This window comes from Pyrgilauda ruficollis, unplaced genomic scaffold, assembly GCF_017590135.1.
Source record: "Pyrgilauda ruficollis isolate IOZ18807 unplaced genomic scaffold, ASM1759013v1 scaffold158, whole genome shotgun sequence".
NCBI lineage: Eukaryota > Metazoa > Chordata > Aves > Passeriformes > Passeridae > Pyrgilauda > Pyrgilauda ruficollis.
The window spans coordinates 51,435-70,946 of NW_024514543.1; the positions used below are offsets into that span (position 1 = coordinate 51,435).

A 19,512-nucleotide genomic window follows, 5' to 3' on the forward strand; every position below is an offset into this window, starting at 1 on the left:
TGCAAACTAGTTTTGTAACACACGTTTCTGATTATTTTAAGCGTGTAGAAACTGCTGAATAGATATGTATTAGACAGCTCAATCCTCAAAAGTGGCAATTAATAAGAAAATTCTTTAAGGCCCAGGTTTTATGCTTATACCCTGTTGACATTTTTTCCCCTTTTTCAGGCTCAATGAAAAATTTAAAAGTGCTCTATTATGTGATATTCATAAATTGGCAAATGCCCTGACTGAGGTCACCTGCAGGAGGTAAAGTTGTATGTTCTCGATTTGCTGTTTAATTTTTTTTTTTTAAACTTATTTATCCAGTGGTGGTAACGTGCTTCTTTACCACCACTTCATATCTACTACTTGATTGTGCTCATCAGCTATTTTATGGCTGCATTCCAGTAACCAGTAATGTAATTTTGGGCCATTTTCTAATAAAAGCATTCAAAACATAATCTCCTGATTTAGTGAACAGGTGAAAAGTCAAGTAACAAAACTATGAATGGCCTTCAGAGAAAAATTGGGTCAATCTCAACAATACACGGAAATTATTCTGTAATTAAACTATTTAATTACATTAACAGCCCCACCTTTTGTGAGCCCTCGATTTGTTTAAATCCTGAACTAATAAACTGTCTTTGCGTTTTCGATCGTCAGCGCACAAATGCCTTGGCAATCGCGTTCAGCAGAGGTGTGTCGGCGTGTCCCGGCTGCGGGCCGGGAAGGCGGAACGAGCAGCGCTTCAGCAGGTGGAATGGAATACCCCGCCCACCCTGACACCCTGAGCAGCCAGGGCATTGTACTCCGCCACAGCCTTCTCCGTTTGCAGCACCAGCACGTCAATGCCGTTCTTCTTCAGATAGTCCACAGTGGATGCTGGAACCTCGGAAGGGAAAAGGAAATCACAAAAGCAAGAATCAGATTATTTTTCCCTTAAACTGTAAGACTTGTAGAAAACCAGACACTGAAGCCATTTGTAAAACATGACTTAAGTAACTGCCAGTAGCCAAAATGACAATGCTCAGATAGATCTAAGATTGATTTTTTTTTCTTTTCAATAAAGCTACTTTCATACACATACCTCCCCTACCTCCTTAGCACACTTTAAAATGCAGTCCTCTCTTAGAAAAATAAACTGAATTGGAACTAAAGGAATTTAATCTAAAGAAGGTGTTATTCATCCCACCAGAAAGCTAAAGACTTGCTTCTCACCAAGTAAAGCTCAGCACTTCTGATCTGAGCTTTCTGTAGCTAGTTTATCTGTCGAAATGACACCCTGGCAACAATTGTGACAAGAATGCCTGATTACCAAAGTATTTACAGCAGGCTAGAGAGCCATTACAACCTATTGCAAGAGGAGGGGACTAATGACATTCTGAAAAATTCTTATTTCATTTGTTCCTGCAGCAGAACATAAACCTGTTTACTGCTTGACACGGACACTAACACAGAGGAGCTCAAATGATGTTTCTTTCAGGACCTGAGGGGCCCCTGACAGGAGCTCATTCACACTCATCCTCAATTTTTTCTCTCTCAGTGAAGCATCATCGATTTAATTTTTTTCCTCCTAATCAGAGGGAGAGGGAAAACAAACAGTTCTCTTCATGCTTGTCACAGAACAAAAACCTACCTGCAAAGCCTCGCTCATGCCACGACCAATCACCACAGTTTTAACACCCTTCTTGACGACTTCTTCAAGGTCAGCTGGCTGCACTCCTGGAGAATGCTAAGTGTCAGGGAAGGAAAATAATAGTCTGTGTACTGACAGCATCAGCCAGGAAAGCTGTGTCTGTGTGTCCTGAACACAGAGCAGCAGGGTAAATTAGCAGAACCAGAATGTAACACAACCCTCTTCTGTATGTACACACAGTAGATAACATTAGAAACTGAAAAAGGTATTTAATATGCAAATGAAGGATGATAATTAATTGATTGATGATGAGATTATAATTCCTTATCAAAACCAAAAAGATGCATTACCAATTTCTTAAACATTTTTGTCTAACTTCTGATATTTTATAAATATTAACAGTTAAGGTGAAATCAATAAATTGCAACAATACTGCTGTTTGATTTCAAAATCACAAAATCTACTTGAAAGAAAGATGGTTGCAAGCCAAAGTTTACTCACATTAAATACAAATAACTCCTCAGATAATTAAAATTATTAAATCATTTTCTTGTTTACTTTGCAAATCTCACCAAAGAGGACTGAAATTTATTGGGTAGCTTAATTTCAGTTAACAGCTTGGATTTCTGCACTATTCTTTATTTTGAGAAAAGAATATTTGAATCCAAATGCCCCAGAGAAAGAAGGAACTTACACACCACATTAACAAATGTTTTAAAAAGTACACCCACTTACTGCTATTATGCTTTAAACGTATGAATGCATAAACACACCTATGTTAATAAAACATTATTATGTTACCCTAATTCTCCTCCTGGATTCAGTTTCTGTGTATCTCCATGTGGTCAAGAGTAAGATACTGGAATCCTGTGGCTATAATTTGGCCCCTCTTTGGTGTGTATTTTTATTTTTAAAACATAAATATTATTTGTTCCCCCCACTCCTTTTTTGTTTTTTTTTCAAGTAGAATTCTGAAGTTCTGAAGTTTTCAAGAGGTTTGAATTTCTCACTTGAAGTAGGTCATGCCATGATGGACTCATGGAGAATGGAGCAAGTAAGACTTTCCAAGCTGAAACAAACACATGAGCTCCTAAAGTTGCAGGTGAAAAAAGCCTTCCATGGTAGAGTGCCACTTCCAATGAGTGAATTAAACTTATTCCACAAGAAAGTCTTTAGGATGGCTGATGTCTGAAATTTCAGCAACAGAGATGATTCACCTTTATGGTTCTCCAAGTTCACAGAATCATAGAACACCTCAAGTTGGAAGAGATCCATGAGAATCATTCACAGGACTATCTTGAGCTAAACCACGACTTAAGAGCATCATCCAGATGCTTCTGGAACTCTGACAAGATTGCTCTGTGATCACCTCCCTGGAGAGCCTGTTCCAGAGCCTGAGCATCCTCTGGGTGGAAAGCCTTTTCCTAACACTCCATCTGAACATCCCCTTGAAGCCTGACTGCATTTCCATGGGTTCTACTGCTGGTCACCAGAGAGATCAGCACCTTGCCTGCACTGCCCTGCCTCTGGAAATTTTAGGTTGCAATGAGGTCTCACCCCTCAGCCTCCTCTTCTCCAAGATGAACAAGCCAAATGACCTCAGGTACTCCTGATAAGCCTTGCCCTCGAGGCCTTTCAGCATCTTCATCACCCTCCTTGGAACACAGTCTAACAGTCAGATGTCCTCCTTATGTTGAGGTGCCCAAAATTGCACCCAGAACTTGAGGTGGGGCTGCCCCAGCGCAGAGCAGAGTGGAACAAGCACCTCCCTTGGCTGTGCTGTGCTTGACACGCTCCAGGACATGTCTGGCCCTTTGGGCTGCCAGGACCAAAGGCTGTGTTCCCCTTAGTCTGTTTACATTCCATATCCACACTTGGAATACAGAACTCATTTGAATGGGCAGAGCTTTCTCAGACCAAATCACTCTAAGTACTTGTTTATGACAGAATAGGCAATGCTTTTCCTTTGGGGTTTTTTAAGTAGACTCAAAACTTAGACAAGAAGAATTGGTGTGTTTTACTGCAATTACAATAATTAGAATTCTGGGGAAGGTTTGCTGTCATGTGAGAAGCGCTCTTGAGACGTTAAATCTGTGGAACAAAAGGATTTTCTTTGGTTACACAGGACACTTTGATGCTAGCAAGAAACTAGTGTTACTAAGGGAAACATGTAACATGATGAAATAACTGTATCATTGTTGATTTGACAGCAGATTTTCTTGCCTGCTCTGTTCTCTGGCCTTCATTTCAGCAATACCTACGTCTTTTCTTCTGCCATTAGCAGACGGCACTGAAATGCAGCCAGCCAAGGAGAGAGGGTGCCATTCATCCCAAGGGTTAAGGCCACAATAACTGTTAGTGCTCAGTTACAGAACCTTGCAGGGCCAGTTATACAATTTTCCTGATGAAAGAATGCTTCACTAGACAGCAGTGTGACAGCAGAGGAGGAAAGGAAGCAATTTATTTCCAACTAGAGAGTAGGACATGACCAGCACTGCTTGTTTTCCACACTTCAGTTCCAGCTACCTCCAGGAAAAACATGCTTAAGGAAAGTAAGTAAATTACTCCATCTTTAAAAAAGATGGAGTGGCAGAAAATGCAGCTGTTGAATCTTACTGTTTCCAGTGCTGACAAAATTAAAGTATTGACAGTTCTTCTCAACACTGGAGATGCATCCTAGAAAAAGGTTACTTCTATTCTTAATATTTGTTGTTTGCTATTTATTTTAAAAGAAAATCACCTCACTCCTCAGCTGCAAGGATAGAACTAAAGCAGGAGCTGAACGAGTGACTTATATAAGGCCTTACTTTAGATACGTATTTTTTACTTCCTGATTAAATAAAAAGGATGCCAGAAAACCTACCTCTCCAGAGAACCCAACTATTCTTTTTCTCCTCCAATTTTAATTTAACACTGACTTGTCTTACAAGTCCTCAAAAAACTTATGGATTTAAACATTGTACTTACGACAAGAAGTTATTCCTTGTTAGAAACTTTCAAAAGAAAGCACAGCCTCCTAAATGTTAGTAAGCGCCTATAATTTGAAACCAAAATTTTCCAGTGGTTGGAATAAATATAAAAATGTGATTGGGATGGGAACTAGTTGGGAACTTTTTGGCTATTGTTACCTGTTCTGCTTCTCCAGCCATGTGAATATAAAGCACAAAAATGATATTGTCAAGCAAGCAGAGAGCAACTCTCACCACAAAACCCAGCCTTTTGAACAGCTAGTGAAAACTTATTTTTTAATAACCAGGCCATAAATGAAATACATTTTAGAAGGTTACATACAGCTACCTTTTCCTCTGCAAGGTGCAGATATCTTTGCATGACAGCAGCACCTTTCCTTGGTGTTATATATTCTGCATAAACTGAACTCTGACCGATTAAAAAAGTTCTATTCTCCCAAAGATTACAGATGAAGTTGCAAACCCAAATGCTTTGCATTTCACTTGTGTCAAAATGAATCCAAGAGAGCTGTATCCTCTGCACGGATACAGCTGCAGGTGCTGGGCCTGGTCACTACATTGTTATTTTGTGCTTGAACTTTTGCTTTGAAAGTGTGGAACTTCTTTTTTCCTAGCCAATCATCTATCCCAGTTCAAGTCCTAATATGGGGAGAATTATCAACATCCAGTTCCTATTGCAATATATGCTATACTGCTTCTAAATCTGAAACATCAATACTGCTCCATGTACTTTCATCCAATTCTGATTGCATTTACAGATAAACCTTAAAAATTACAAGGGCAAGCACTTAGTATATGGCTACCAAGAGAAGTCACTGTGTGATTAGCCAGACCGTGAGCTTTTCACAGAGAAAATAGAGCATGAGACACTGTATCTGCATATTTTTCCTCTAAAATATGTACATGGGACCCCAAGGAACAGGATAAAAACTAAACCACATGCAATGTTGTCTTCCAAACATGCAAGATCAGTTACTGTCTGGTTTGTTTTTTTTTTAAACTCTTCATAATTTCTTTCCCTATCTCACTCAAGATAACTTTTGTTTGGACAGTCTGAAGAGAGGTTGTTACTGGCACCTTATGACAATTGCACTCTTAAACAGATGAGGAATATTGTTTGAGAGCTCTAAGGTGTGTGAGTTGTTTGGTGAGGGTGGCTGTCAGAACTCATGGCAACAGTTGCTATACCCTGTTGTGTGTACGACATAGTGGGACTGCAGCCCTCTGACCCCCACAAAGTCACCTCCAAAACATTCACTCAATTCTTACCAGGAAAATCTAATGGCTAGGTGAAAGAAAAAGGCAGCTCACTGAATTTCTGGCTGGAACTTTAACACTGTTCTCTGGACCATTCTCAGAGTCCTGTTTCAAAGGTAGGGTACTAAACAGCAGACTTACATTAGTCCCAGTTTCTCGCCAGTCCCACGTCCGGCTCCCTCCCGGCCATACTTTGCAGTCCTTGTATGTTGTAGAGCAGCCTTTCACCTTCATCTGACCCCAAGAAAGGGAAGCAATTTCAGGGGAAGACATCACAAAGTTGAACCGGAGTCTGGAAAAAGGATATTTAATACTTAACATCAGGCCAACATATGCAGCATGGTAATAAAAATGGAAAATTCTGTCCTCGCCCCAAGGAGCTAGGAAGGAAATGCTGTTACAGACTTTATCCACGTGGTTTTGTGACAACAGACTTGAACTGAGCATCAGCAGATTTGTTGAATTGCCTGTCCTCTTGGGGATTTTGTGCAGGATTTTGGGCAAATCATTTTACGTGCTAAATCTGTTCAAGTATTGGATGTTCAACTTCTAAAACTATCAACAGGGATCAAGTCCCAGAATATCCTCTCCCATCTGGGTTTTAATCTTCTCCCGAAAATGAACAATGAGGATGATAGTAATTTGTTAAAATATCAGAAATCTGCACTATTTCATTGGCCACTTTCTTCTTTTACCATTGAAGTGTTAAATGAGGTTAAAAGGAAATGCCAATCAAGCCCAACAGCAAATCCATGAACCAAACAGTGTCCCTGTCACATTTCTACAGAAAACAAGACTTTCAGGGATGTAAAGGGGTCAAGCCTTTCCCCAGACACTGCTGACAGAGACCAACTCCCCCAGGATTATACATCCAAATAAGAACTTGTCCAATTGCTTGAGCTCCATCTTCATTGTTTCAACTTAAATCCATTATTTCTAATCCTTTCTGCTGGGGACAAGTAGAACAGCTTAATATTTGTCTTTTTAATCTCTTGTTTTGTTTTGTTTTCTTGAGGATTTCACTCAGTATTTTTCTTTTATTTCATTTAGATTAAATAAACATCCCGTCAGTCATGTTTTCTAAGTCTCTGCTTATTTTCTCCCTTTTTCCTTTAGCAGCCAACCACTGGTACACATCCTCCTTTGATGTCTGCTGCCTAGAACTTGACAGAGCCTTACCAGTGCCCCTGTAGCCCAACTGCTTTTTGGTGTGTGGCACAGCGATGTTGGGATCCGCTTCCACAATCACTGCTGGGCACCAGCAGGGCAGGGACTGCCTCACAAGGCCCCGTGTCAGCTCCCCACAGAAGCTTTCCCCTCCTCACTGTCCCTCAGGTACTGCAGTCTGACTGCTGTGGTGATTCTGGCAGTGAATGGAAAGAGAGGAATCACAGGGGGATGATAGCCTGGAAATGCTTTGGACTAGCGTGGCAGTCCACTGACACATCTCCAGGGCAGAGTCATCTTTCTGCCCTTCCAAGTCACATGGTCTGAAACCCATGTTTTGAAGAAAACTTGATGTTTCTCCAGTAGAAAGAGGTCCACCTCTGCCTAATCCAGAACATCTCTGTGGCAGATCCTTCCAGATACACAGATTCTCATCCTTTATTTTTTAATTGTTTACATTCACCAGGAATTGAATAGCTTAAATTCATTACACGAACCCTGGCAGCACAGATTAAAGGCACTGCCTTTGCAAAAGATAAATCTTTGGATGACCATGCTTCCAGTCCTCCTGGAAGCCTCCCTTCCTGTCTTGCATGTGCTACAAAAGGTGCAGCAGTGCCAGACGGGATGTGCTCTCCTTGGATTGCCAGAAGCAGATCTCAGCATCCCACCTAAAACACTGCATGAAGGAAAAAGCGCATTGCTTTGGATTCAGCAAGGACTGAGGGTGCCAGAGGTGCTCCTCACACAGGACAGTGGGGCATTTCTTCTCCTTCTCACTCCTGAGTGAAGTTAGTGGCACATGTGTCCTGTCAAACAGGAGCGAGGCAAGCAGCTAGAGGGGACTAAAACTTGCTTGGATTAATACAGTCTAGATTCTCTCATGGCACACCCATGATGCAAAGGATTGAAACAAGGATTTGTAAGATTATTTTTCCAAAGGTCTGTCTGAAGGGATATTCTAGCTGAAGAAATAACCAGCAGTAGTCCCAACAGAATGAAATCAAAGAGTAAAGGCTGAATAAAGCACCCAGAACCTGCCTCTGAAGAATGAAAATAATTTTTGCCTGTGCTCCTTTTCAGATGAAATGGTAGAATTAGACCTGGAGGTTGGACATAGGTGAATGAACAACAAGATGATCAGGAATATCGTCTTCCCCAATCCAAACAGTATCACAAGGCTGGAACTGTGCAATCAAACAGGCACAAACTGCAAATGAGAGAACAAGGATTCCATGCTATCTTTTATAAACGGCGTAAAAATAAGTAAATAGCAGAAATGAAGCAACAAAACTTACAAGGTACAAATAAAAATTTATCCTCTAAAACTATTTCCCATAATACTGCCAGTAAGATTATCAGACCACTAGAATAAATAAGAACATCTTAGAGTGAGAATGAACTCATTGATAGAAACTTTGGGCATCCTTTGATGTAGAGCATGGCTCCTCATGAGGAGCAGGAAAATAGTTCTCAAACTATTTTTTTAATTATTCACTGTGAGAAATGTAAAGTATTAAAATATATATTAACACTTAAGATCAAAAGAAGCCTTGAGTTAAATTACTTGCAAGTACAACCTAAAATTGCAATTTCTGCAAACTGCAGTAGTCCAAACACAAAGAGACAAGGAGCAGAAATGGCTCAGAACACTACAAGCAAAATCATGAGAGTTTAAAAACATCAGAAATAAAAGAAGTAGAACTTAAAAGGAGGCAAAATGAATGTTTATGCCAGGAGACTATACTGAAAAAGATAAATGAAGCAGTGGATAAGGATGGCAGAAGGCAAAAGTAGCTGAGAAGGAAGCGGAAGAAAGCTGAGATTGAATTGCAGCTGGGCAAGCTGGTGGACTTTAAGATTGTCAGCGCACCTTTCTTCTGTGGAGGTAACCAGCAATAAATGAAATAAAAGAGGTGAATGAGAGCAGTGCACCCGATGACATTTTATTGAGACGCTGAAGAAGGAAAGGACGTTTTGTAAAATCCAAGGGGCAACCTGAGACTGAAGAGGATACAGGGGGAAGAGTAAATCGGTGTACGAGAAGTTTTGGGCAGAACCAATTCCTGTAAGGTGTCAGAGGACAACGTGGTTTTCCAGCGCTGCCTGGGAGCAGGGGCAGGAGGCGGCGACTTCCCATTCCAGGGGATACAGCAGCCAGAGGAAGGTCAGGATTAAAAACTGACAGCAGCAAGGCGAACAGCCAGGACGGGAGAAGTTTAGATCAACTGTGTACGGAGGGAGAAGGTGTCAAGTTCACGAAGGAGGAAAACACAATTTGGGAATTCAGCAATTGCTTTTCGCTGGGGAGCCTTGTGACGGCAGTTAACCGGGAGGTCACGGAGACCTGGCAGTGAGAGCAGAGTGAGGGGAACAGCACTTTGGGAATACAGCGGAGAGAAGCAAGGAGGCAAGGACGGAGAACGCTGAGAAGCACCGCGGGAGGGGTGGAGGGAGGCAGTTGGGAAGGGAAGGCGCAGTTCAGGACCGCCCGAAACACGGCCTGGCGTGACGGGGCACAGGGCCGGGACAGGGCCGGGACAGGCACCGGCGCCGGCCGCGCCTCCCGCCCGCTCCCCTCACGCCGGGGCTCCCTCACGCGCCCGCACTCACCGCCCCGCGCGCGCGACCCCGCTGCCCCGCCAGGCTCCGCCTCCGCCCGGCCCCGCGGGGAGGGGGCGGGGCCTCCAGGCTGCCACGCTCTCATTGGGCAGCGCTCCCTGCCGGTCCCGCCCTCCGCCCTCTCCGATTGGTCGGCCCGAGGGCCTACCCCCGCCCCTGCCCCGCCTTGTTTTCATTCCCCCTCGCCGCGCGCGGCGGAGGGGAGCCGGCTCGCGCCGCTCTGGCCGCCGCCCCCTGCCCTCCCCTGCCTTCATCGTCCCCCCGGTGCATTGTGGGATAGTGGCGGCCCGGCCCGGCAGCGCCCCCTCCTCCCTCCCCCTCCCCAGCTCCTTCTCCATCCCCAGGTCCAAGATGGCGGCGGCGGCGGCGGCTCCTCCGGCCCCATCCCCGCCGCCCCCTGCCCCGGCGGGCCCGCGCTGCCCGGGCTCCTGGCCCAACTTCGCCGTTGTCTGCTCCTTCCTCGAGCGCTACGGGGCCCTGCTGGACCTGCCCGAGCTGCCCTTCCCGGAGCTGGAGCGCGTCCTGCAACCGCCGCAGGAGCCCGGAGACCAAGGTAAGCGACTCCCAAACCGCTCCCGCCCGCCCGCTCCGGGCCGGCCGGCTGAGGGGGGCCCGGGGGGCGGAGGGGGGGCCGGGGCTGTCCCCCCCCCGCCTCCTCCCGGCCCCGGGGGTGGAGCGCGCCGAGGGAGAGGAGGGGCCTGGGATTCCCGGGGGGAGGGGAGCCCTCTCTCCCTGTTTTTTCGGGGGGGAGCAGCTATTTGTGTGTGTATACTGGGGGGAGAGCTGCCTGCCCCCGCGGCGGGCACGGGAAGGAGGTGGGGGCCTTCCCCTTCCCCTCTGCTCCCTCTCAGTGCCGCCTGTGACCCCCCTCCGTTCCTCCCTCCCCCCCCGCTTCCCTGGGTTCGTTCCCGAGCTCTGTGCGGGTGGGACTCCTTGCAGAAAACAGGCATAAGACGAAATAACTATTTTCGTTCAGCTTGGCGCTGGTAGCCGGTCTCTCTTCCACCTCCTCCCTTCCCCACAGCTTGGGGGGCGCTTCACAGCCTCTTCCCCCCCTCCCCCCAATATCTGTGCCCGCTTTTACCTCTCCCCCGAAGCAAGAAGGGCGCACACATATACAAACACATGGGAATGTCCCGATCCCCAGTGACCCCCCCCCCTTTCACCTCGGTGTATCTGCGGTGAGGAATGGGGGTCACGGAGAAGCCCTGAGCCCCCCCACGGCTGCTGTTGTGGGCCGTCTCCTCCCCACAAACACAGACAGCCATTGTGTGCCACCTCCATCCCTCTTTTCTCCCCCCTCCTCCTCCCCCATCCCCTCTTCCAGTCGCGGGGGGGACACGCTGTGCGCTCGCTGCTGCTCCCCCGCCGCCACCTGAGACGTGCGAGGTGGAGGCACAGGTTATGCACTCCTCTGTTTGCTTTCGAGCCGCTCTCGCTCTCCTCTCCTCCCTCTCCAGTAGCAGGTTTGCCTGCCAGACTCCCTAATCCCAGCTGCCCGCGATGGATGCGGGAGGGCCCGGGCCAAGAGAGCAGCCTGGGGAAGGAGGGCTGTGTGGAGGCGGCCGCAGGAATACAGAGGGGAGGGAGCTTGTTGCTCTTGATCTCTTGTCTCTGTTATTCGTTTGGTTGTTGCCTCTGCACTCTTGCCACATAGGGAGCCCGTGCGGCCCAGGGCGCATGCTCGGCAAGGCCCCTTGGAAACTTCCTGCTGCTGGAGAAGCCCGGCTCAGGGCTGCTCCTGCTCCGGCAGCCCCTGCTGCTTTCCCCCAAAACGCGCTCGCTCTCGCCTCCTGCCCCACCAAGCCCACCCTGTCTGGGACGGGGAAGGGAGCGTTGTGTGATTAAATCGGCGTGTAGGTGTTTCTTCATGTAAAGGAAGTTGTATTTTGCTAAGTGCAGATGTCCTGTCTGTGAATTCACAGCAGCCGCTGCTGAAACGGAGTGAAATATGATTCATGTGTTTCCTCCTCATGTTGTCTCAATATGAAAGAGCTGTAATCTAAGCTTAAATTTCTTAAAATTCTTTAAACAGGGTTAACTTTGTGGAAGGCTTATGTTTAGATTCAATTCCCCACGACTCCTGTACCTCTTATGTTATATAAAGGACTGACTCGTTTTTGAGAAACCGTTTAGAAAAAACGTTGTTTTGTTAAACTGTTGCAAAACTTATTAATAAAAAACACCAACACATTTAAAAGTTTGAATTTTTTAGCGAAAACAGTAATTTTAAAGTGGCGTTTGCAAAGCAAACTTAATGCTCTTATTGTGTGGCACAAAGTGAGTGGATATGTAAGAGTAATTTAGTTGTGTGAACTGCAAAATAAATTAAACTGAAAAGGTGAGATAGTGGCCTGTATTTCAAAAATATGCATTTTATTAAAAAAACCTCAAACATCATAATTTCTGATGACTTTAATTGCATGATGGGGTTTGTCAACAGGGTGGTGTTTACTGCATGACTCTTTCCTGAAAAGATTTCAAATGACTTGTGTTACGGAGTTTGCTTTATGGGTTGATTTGATTCCTGTCAAATGTTTAAACTTTTCTTTGTATCGCCCTTCCTGTTTGGCAAGGGACAGGTTATTTTCCCTGCTTTAGAATAGTCCCCCCAAATGGGAGCAGATGCAGCTTCTGAAAATGTAATGTCTGAAGTACTGGGGTTCTTTTCTTGTGCCTGGTGTAGCTGATATAAGTGTAGAGGTCATTCTCATCTCTAAAAAGGAAAGTGTGGAGGTGTGACAAACAAACTTGGATAAATCTTGATGTTTTGTCTGATAGTTGATGGGTGTCTTGGTTATTTTTTCCTTTGATAAAACCAATTTGTTGGGCTTGGTCTGTGGTCTTGGGCTGTGGTACACATTATTACTGGTGTGTTTTACGTTTTTGGGAAAATGTCTGCATTGACTACGTTTCTCTACATGATTTTTACTTCAAGTAGCCCTCAAGGTGGTGTTTTTAAGGATACAAGTCATAAAGTTGCTAAACACTGATGGAAAACTGAAGGGATTCTTTTATTGCTAAATATCTGTAATTTACAACTGTGTGTAGTTTTCCTTGGAATGCAAAAGGATTTTGATTTCAGTTTGCAATGTACAGTCAGTTTCACTTTTGATACCAGCATTGCTTGACAGTAGATTTGCAGTGACATAATAAAATCTAAATAAATATCTATGGAACCTCAAAGTGTTGGGTTCTTTCTCCTGAATTTTTTAGAAACCTGGAGCAAGACTTAAATCTCAACTGTGACATGAAACCTATTTGTAACTCCTCTTCATATTACTTTTGCAGTCAAGTAAGATAATCAGTGGTTTGAGTGTTTCCTTAATTATCTTTTAAAATGTTTTGATGCTCAGCAGTTCCCCAGTGACGGGGTTTTTGTGTTTTTTTGTTTGTTTTTTTTTTTTTTTTTTTAAGCATGGCCTATATTGTCTTTTCTGAAGAGTTACTCTTGGGAGATGCCAGCAGAAGTTACTTTCTTTGTATTAGGATCCCCAGGGAGAACAAGGAGCTTAAGTTGGGATGTTGTTCAGTAGTTGTATAAGAGTCATATTTTCTTTCCTGTTAATAATTAGAACAAAGTACTTGCTCATTATTAAGGAAGCAAGGTATAACCTTTCCGTACAGGAAGGGATGCTGAGCAGATGCTGACAGCTTGGAAGCTATCAGTTATTTCTTAGAAGCTTTTTAGATTTTTGTTATCACATAGACAGCATTTGAACTTTGCTGTATTACTTCTCCTTAACTGAGAATTTCAAGGCAAACAGTGAAGACAGCAGTGCTCAGGTATGAATAGTTTTCAGTAGTAGTCTGACTAATTTGGATATCAAATTAACCTGTGTTAGTAGCATGTTAGACGCTTTAACCAACTCTACAGAGGTTGGAATTTAGTGGGTGATGTAAAGCATACTTGATTAGGAAAATAAGAATGTATGGTGTTGATTTCACTCCTCACTATTGAATAGTGGGATAAACTGATAGATCTGGAAATGGTCTGTTACTTATAGAAGCTCTGTGATAAAATAGCTTAATTTTTCTGGCTGGTGGCTCATCTAAAAGTTGCAGCCATTCAAAAAAAGTAATACAAACTATAGTTATCTGGTGAAGGTTTTATTTTATGAAGAACAATTATCTTGCCTTTATGGCTGCTTATTCTTGCTTTAAGTACAATGTTGTGACTAGGGTTGCAGTTTTGACAATCTTGAATGTCTTAGGAAGGAGTAAAGTTGAGTGTCTGTCAAGATGGTGACAGTGTTAACTCACAAAATTTGCTAGTTGATATGCCTACAGAAGTAAATTGTTTTTTATAGGGTTTATTAAAAAGCAACTGCTGTGATTTAACCCCATAATAAGCTCAGCCCTGTGCAGCCACACATTCACTGTCCCCTGGTGGGATGGGGGAGAGAATCGGAAGGATAAAACTGAGCAAACTGGTGGGCTGAGGCAGGCAGTTTATTAGGGAAAGCAAAATGGGCAGGCAGGTGTTCAGCTCCAGGACAGCAGGGCTCCATCACGTGTAAGGGTGGCTTGGGAAGACAAATGCCATGGTTACCAGTGTTCTAGTCTTTCTTCTTGCCCCAGCTTTACATGCTGATCATGACACCATATGGGCTGGATATCCCTTGGGTCATTTGGGGTCAGCTGTCCTGCCTGTGTCCCCTTCCAACTCCTTGTACACCTCCAGCCCCTTCACTGGTGGGGTCTGTGGGGAGCAGCAAAAGCTTTGGCTCTGTGTGAGCACTGCTCAGCAATAACAAAAGCATCTTGCTGTTCACGGGCACAGGTTGTCCAGAGAAGCTGTGGCTGCTCCATTCCCTGGAAGTGTTTGAGGCCAGGTAGAATGGGGCTCTGAGCAAGGTGGTCTAGTGGGAGGTGTCCCTGCCGATGACACGAGGTTGGAATTAGATGATCCTAAAGGTCCCTTTCAACCCAAACCATTCTAGGATGATCAACACTGTTTTGAGTACAAATCCAAAACAAAGCCCCATACCAGCTACCGTGAAGAATATTAACTCCAAGTCCATCACAGGAACCCAGTATATGATTTTAGGTGGAACTTCTGGTGGCTGAGAGCTGTCATTACAACCACTTTTCTGTACTTTTAGATGCAAAACTAAAGTAATGATACAGATCATTCTGCATTATGCTGTGGTACTGCATCTCCTTTGCCTCTGCTTGCTTCCAAAGGCAAAACTGCAAACTGAAACAAATTATCACAGGAAAGCAATACTTGTTCTTGTTCTTACAAACATGCTATAGTGGCTTTTTTGTTTGCTTGGGATTTTTTTGTTTAGTTGGTTTTTTCCCTTGGGTTGTTTTTTGTTGTTGGGATTTTTTTGAGAAAGTTATTACTTGCAGTAGAAGAGAAATTGCAAATTTAAATAGTAAAAAATGTTGTAGAGGAGAGCAAAAACTGTATTTGTATTTAGGGCTGTTTTTAAGGAACCATGCTATCAAGTCACCGCCTCTTTTGTGTTGGTAAATAGCTTGAGAATCGGTATAAATGTTAATTAAGCACTTTGTCTCTTGTGAATGAAAATATTAGTAGAATGTTAGCTTGCACAACAGAAATCTAATTTTACACATGACTACGCAAAACACTCGCTGGTTTGCCAGGTTCCCTAGTGAGTGAATGGGAGAGCCTCTCCCGGAGGTGAATGGCATCTTCCAAAGTGTGCTAGGCTGCATTAGCTCATTGATTTTTGCAGGCTTTTCTTAGCAGTGTGGCGTTTGATTTGTTCTTCATTGAAATGGTCACAAGTACACATGCTTTGTGTGTTCTTTCAGTAAAATTGCATCACAATCTTGTTGGTGAAGACCATGCTAAAGGTAGTCTTGAAAACAGCAAGTGAATTTTGTGTGGATTTCCAATCTGAAGCACTCTTCCATACTTTCACTGAAGCTCAAACTTCTTTATCACCTTTGACTCTTGGCAGTCACCCTGACAGGCTGACCTAGCCTGGAAGATTGTTGCTTAATTACAGCATGAATGTGTTATGTTTGTTTGGAGTGTCGTAATAAAACCGCTCTGCACATGTTGACCGGGGTTTAAATGATTTAAAGAAAGACATGGTGAGGTGAAAATGCCTGGTGGGAGGTTCATTTTTCTGGATCTTTTCTCCCCTTTTCTGTCTTTATAATGAGTGCTTAGGTTGAGGGCAGGCAGCATCTGTGCAAACCATTTATAGACAGTACCTATTACGACATTGTAGACATGAAAAAAAAGTCTTTGGGGCTATCAGAACTTCCTACCAAAGCAGCAAGTTCTGTTTTGTGAGGTGCTCTGTTTTTCTTGATTCTTCTAGACATCTAAAATATTTTTTCAAATTAGCTTGGATATTGAAATAATTTGTTTTCAGTAGGTTATATCTGTGGTTTTTTACTGTCATTCCAATACCTCTGGAAAGCAATGCAATGTTAAGCTCAAGGGCTCTTGACCATTCTCTGATTAACTATTAACGTTGACTCAGAGTGCTGTTGAATATATATATAGGAGAAAGATACCTGAAACTTTGTGGCTGTTTAGTGTAACAAGCAAAGGCAACTCTATCTAATGACAAGGAGTTTGACAGACTTTCAAGCTCAAGATTGGCTGTGCTCCCAGTGATAAAGGTAGTGAAGTGGTGTTCTGTTAATGTGATTGATTTTTTTTTCGTGTGTTTAGTGTTTGACAATCAAGCATGTTTGTGTACTGTTGATCAGAAGTTACAGGGTTCGATGTGACTCTTAGGTAAAGTTGTGATACGTTGCAGTAACTTGTAATGTCCACAGAGGATTGGTTAGTATTAAAAGTAGGTGATAAATGTGATACGGAAGTGCTGTCAAACATTGCTTCACTTTAAATTTAATAATTGATATTGTACATAAGATTTATTACCTGCTTTCAGTGAAGAAGGATTAATTCATGTGGTGTCCTCTTATGTAAATGGCCAAGTTCTGACATATAATGTTGGTAGTGTCTGTAGTGCTGGGTGGGTGGAGTTTATTCTCACATTATATATTGCTGCATCTTCTTCATTAACATATTCAGTATGGGGCTACATTGATATTAGAAGCTTTCTTCTGCCCTAAAACTGTATCAGGAGGTAATGCTTTTCATCTGCTCTGCAGGCCTGAGTGTTTATGTCTTTTCACACCCAGTGAATAAGAAATTTTACCTGCTGTTCTGAATCAGTCAAGTAGTTTTCACCTTTATGCAGGCTGACCTGACTGTGTTTATGCAATGTATGCATGTAATAGTGCCTTCCTACTGCATTTAGGGACTGAACCAAAACATTTATGTCAAAGCCATTAATCCACCACCTGTTAGTAAAATGCTGCATTTTTAACTTAGCAGCTAACTACTGGAGAATAAAAATGTAGCTAGTGAACTTCGGAACTTGGTGTATTTCTTCTGTGCTTGTTTAATTTTTTACCGTGATGGAGGCTCTACATTCATGTTTCTAGATGCCAAATTAAATAATTTTTTAAAGATAGACTCCAGTGGCTTGGAGATGATATCCTGAAACAGCATAACAGGGTTAAATCTGGAGAAAGTAAGTAGCAGATCATTCTTGCACCAACTTCATGACAAATAAGTCTCTAATGCAGAATAAACTCATCTGGTCTGCACTTCAGTCAGTGTAGATTAATCTGATGTTAAGGTCACTGGGCCACATCTAAACATGTTTTTCGATCATTGGTTTAAGGAGTGTAGTTTACCTTGGAAATAATTATCTCATAATGATTCCTATTTTGTTAGTTTTTCTGTGGGGGGACTTCACACCTTTATGTGTGTTGGGCTGGTATGTCAGCTCATCCCAGTATGCTTTCATATTTATGCTGTTAGTGCAGTTTTAGGTTGACTCCACATCTCATGATCCAACGTAGAAGCCAGAAAAACACTGTACTTCTGGTGAGAGAAGCAGTTCAGTCTCTTGCCAGTAGCACTGCCCGTCTGAAAGAGAAGGCAGAATGCCATATGGAATGGAAAAAAGGAACTTGGGACACCGCTATTCAGGCACAGATGAGTTACAGAGCGTCTGAGGCCCGCTCAAAAAGCTCAGCCTTCCTAGGGACTGTGCAGGTTCTGTTGGAGCATGTGTCTCCATCAAGGAAGAGCAGTATGCTTTCAGTAGGTGGCTTTACTGAATTCCAACACAGTTTGGATAGTACAGAACTAGAGGAAAAGCTTCTGATATTACTTCCAAGTCAGAGTCTTATTCAGGACAAGTGTATTAAGAACCAGGAATATCAGTGGAAATTCTTGTGGCCAGTGTGAGATGGTGCTCAGTGAAAGAAGCTCCATGGCAGTGCTCTACTGCAGTGAATTTGTATTGGAGAACTTCATAAACATCAAAGTGAGTTGTGTGTGACCCCATTATCACATGTAAGGTGGAAGTTATGTTTTAGCCAGCAATCCGTCAGCACTTTACCTTGGCCAACTTCTGAGGTTTGCAGAAGCTCTAAGAGTTTCTCAGAATATTCTCCCTGTGCACGTCTTTGTAACTCAGGGTCTTCCTGAGTTTTCAGCACTTACCATGAACTTCTTTTCTCTTGTTTGGGATTACTTCAAGCTGTATTGTCTAGTGTAAGAGCAGTTAACTGATAGACATGTACAATTATTAGTGCCTACTGCTTGGTACATACACTTCTGAGGTCATCCCAAAGCTGACATTGAGATTACAGAATCACAGAACAGGTCAGATTGGAAGGGAAGACAGTGTGTCGTCTGGTCCAACTCCTGTCAATCAGAGTCATCCTAGAGCACATTGCACAGGATTGCATCCAGACAGTTCTTGAATGTCTCCAGCAGGAAACTCCACAACCTCTTTGGGCAGCCTGTTCTGGTGCATGGTCATCCATACAGTAAAGAAGTTCTTTCTCATAATCATGTGCAATTTCCTGTGCATCTGTTTCTGCCTATTGCCTTGTGTCCTAGTGCTTGGCACCACTGAGGAGAACCTGGATCCATCTTCTTGGCACCCTCCTTTTTGATATTTACATGGATGAGATTCCCTCTTGTCCCTCTCTTCTTGGGGCTGAACAGGCCTCAGCCTTTCCTTCTAAGAGAGAGGCTCCAGACCCTTAATAATTTTCATAGCCCTCCACTGGGCCTGCTCCAGGATCTCCATGTCTCTCTTGTACTGAGGAGCCCAGAACTGGACACAGCGCTCCAGACATGGCCTTACCGGGTCTGAGTGGAGGGGCAGGATCCCCTCCCTCGCCCTGCTGGCAATGCTTTCCCTAAGGCATCCCAGGATACCATTGGCCTTTTTAGCTGCCTCATGGACAGCTTGTTGTCCACCAGCACCCCTGGGTTCTTCTCTGGAAGGAGCAGAGCTGCTTTCCAGCAGGTCAGACCCCAGCCTGTGCTGCTCTGTGGGTTTATTCTTACCCAGGTGCAGCACCCTGCATCTGCCCTTGTTGAATTTCAAAAGTTCCTCTCTGGCCATCTCTCCAATGTGCCATGGCCCTTCTGAAGGGCTGCACAGCCCTCTACAGTGTTGACCCCTCATCTCAGCTTTGTGTGAATTTGCTGTAGAGTAATCTGTCCCTTCATCCAAGTCACTGGTGGATAAGTTAAATACTGGGCTCAGTATAGAACTTTGGGGGGCACTGCTAGTGACAGGCCTCCAACTAGACCCTGTGTTGCTGATTATGACCTTTTGGGATCTGCTGTTCCACCTTGCTGTCTACTCATCCAGTCCACACTTCCTGAATTTGTCTATGAGAATGTTGTGATAGACAGTGTCAAAATCCTTGCTAAAGTCACAGTTCACAATATCCACTGCTTTCCCCTCATCCATCCAGTTAGTAGTTTTGTTGTAGAAGGCGATTAGGTTCGTCAGGCATGATTTAAAGAGTCTATGCTGACTACTCCTGATCACAATGACAGGA

General features: G+C 43.8%; 2 protein-coding genes across 6 annotated transcripts in view; one reads left to right on the forward strand and one right to left on the reverse strand.

The window, feature by feature from the left end:
• Positions 1-269: 269 nt before the first annotated feature.
• AAMDC (adipogenesis associated Mth938 domain containing) lies at positions 270-9,971 on the reverse strand. 5 transcript variants are annotated; one of them, XM_041461947.1, is made up of 4 exons: positions 9,625-9,870; positions 5,986-6,136; positions 1,619-1,714; positions 270-864 (listed from the first exon to the last, which is right to left on the reverse strand). In XM_041461947.1, exons 1-4 carry the CDS (start codon positions 9,807-9,809, stop codon positions 844-846), a joined length of 453 nt encoding a protein of 150 aa, XP_041317881.1. In that variant the 5' UTR covers positions 9,810-9,870; the 3' UTR covers positions 270-843. The 5 variants fall into 5 exon arrangements, with proteins under 5 accessions (XP_041317881.1, XP_041317879.1, XP_041317884.1 ...); XM_041461945.1 differs by having other exon boundaries at positions 270-871; positions 9,625-9,810; XM_041461950.1 differs by lacking the exon at positions 9,625-9,870 and adding an exon at positions 7,024-7,207 and having other exon boundaries at positions 270-871.
• Positions 9,972-9,984: 13 nt separating this feature from the next.
• The window catches only part of RSF1 (remodeling and spacing factor 1), a 60,612-nt gene continuing 51,084 nt past the window's right edge, over positions 9,985-19,512 (forward strand). Inside the window, exon 1 of the mRNA XM_041461944.1 lies at positions 9,985-10,186. Within this exon, the coding sequence (XP_041317878.1) occupies positions 9,985-10,186 (202 nt within the window). The remainder of the gene's footprint in view (positions 10,187-19,512) is intronic.

Excerpts from the sequence above, each read along its gene's own strand:
- AAMDC (XM_041461945.1), bottom strand. The coding sequence starts at position 9,809 with ATGAAAACAAGGCGGGGCAGGGGCGGGGGTAGGCCCTCGGGCCGACCA. Across the intron at positions 6,137-9,624 it reads GGGGTCGCGCGCGCGGGGCG|ACTCCGGTTCAACTTTGTGA; the intron begins GTGAGTGCGGGC and ends TCCTTTTTCCAG. Across the intron at positions 872-1,618 it reads GCATGAGCGAGGCTTTGCAG|GTTCCAGCATCCACTGTGGA; the intron begins GTAGGTTTTTGT and ends TTCCCTTCCGAG.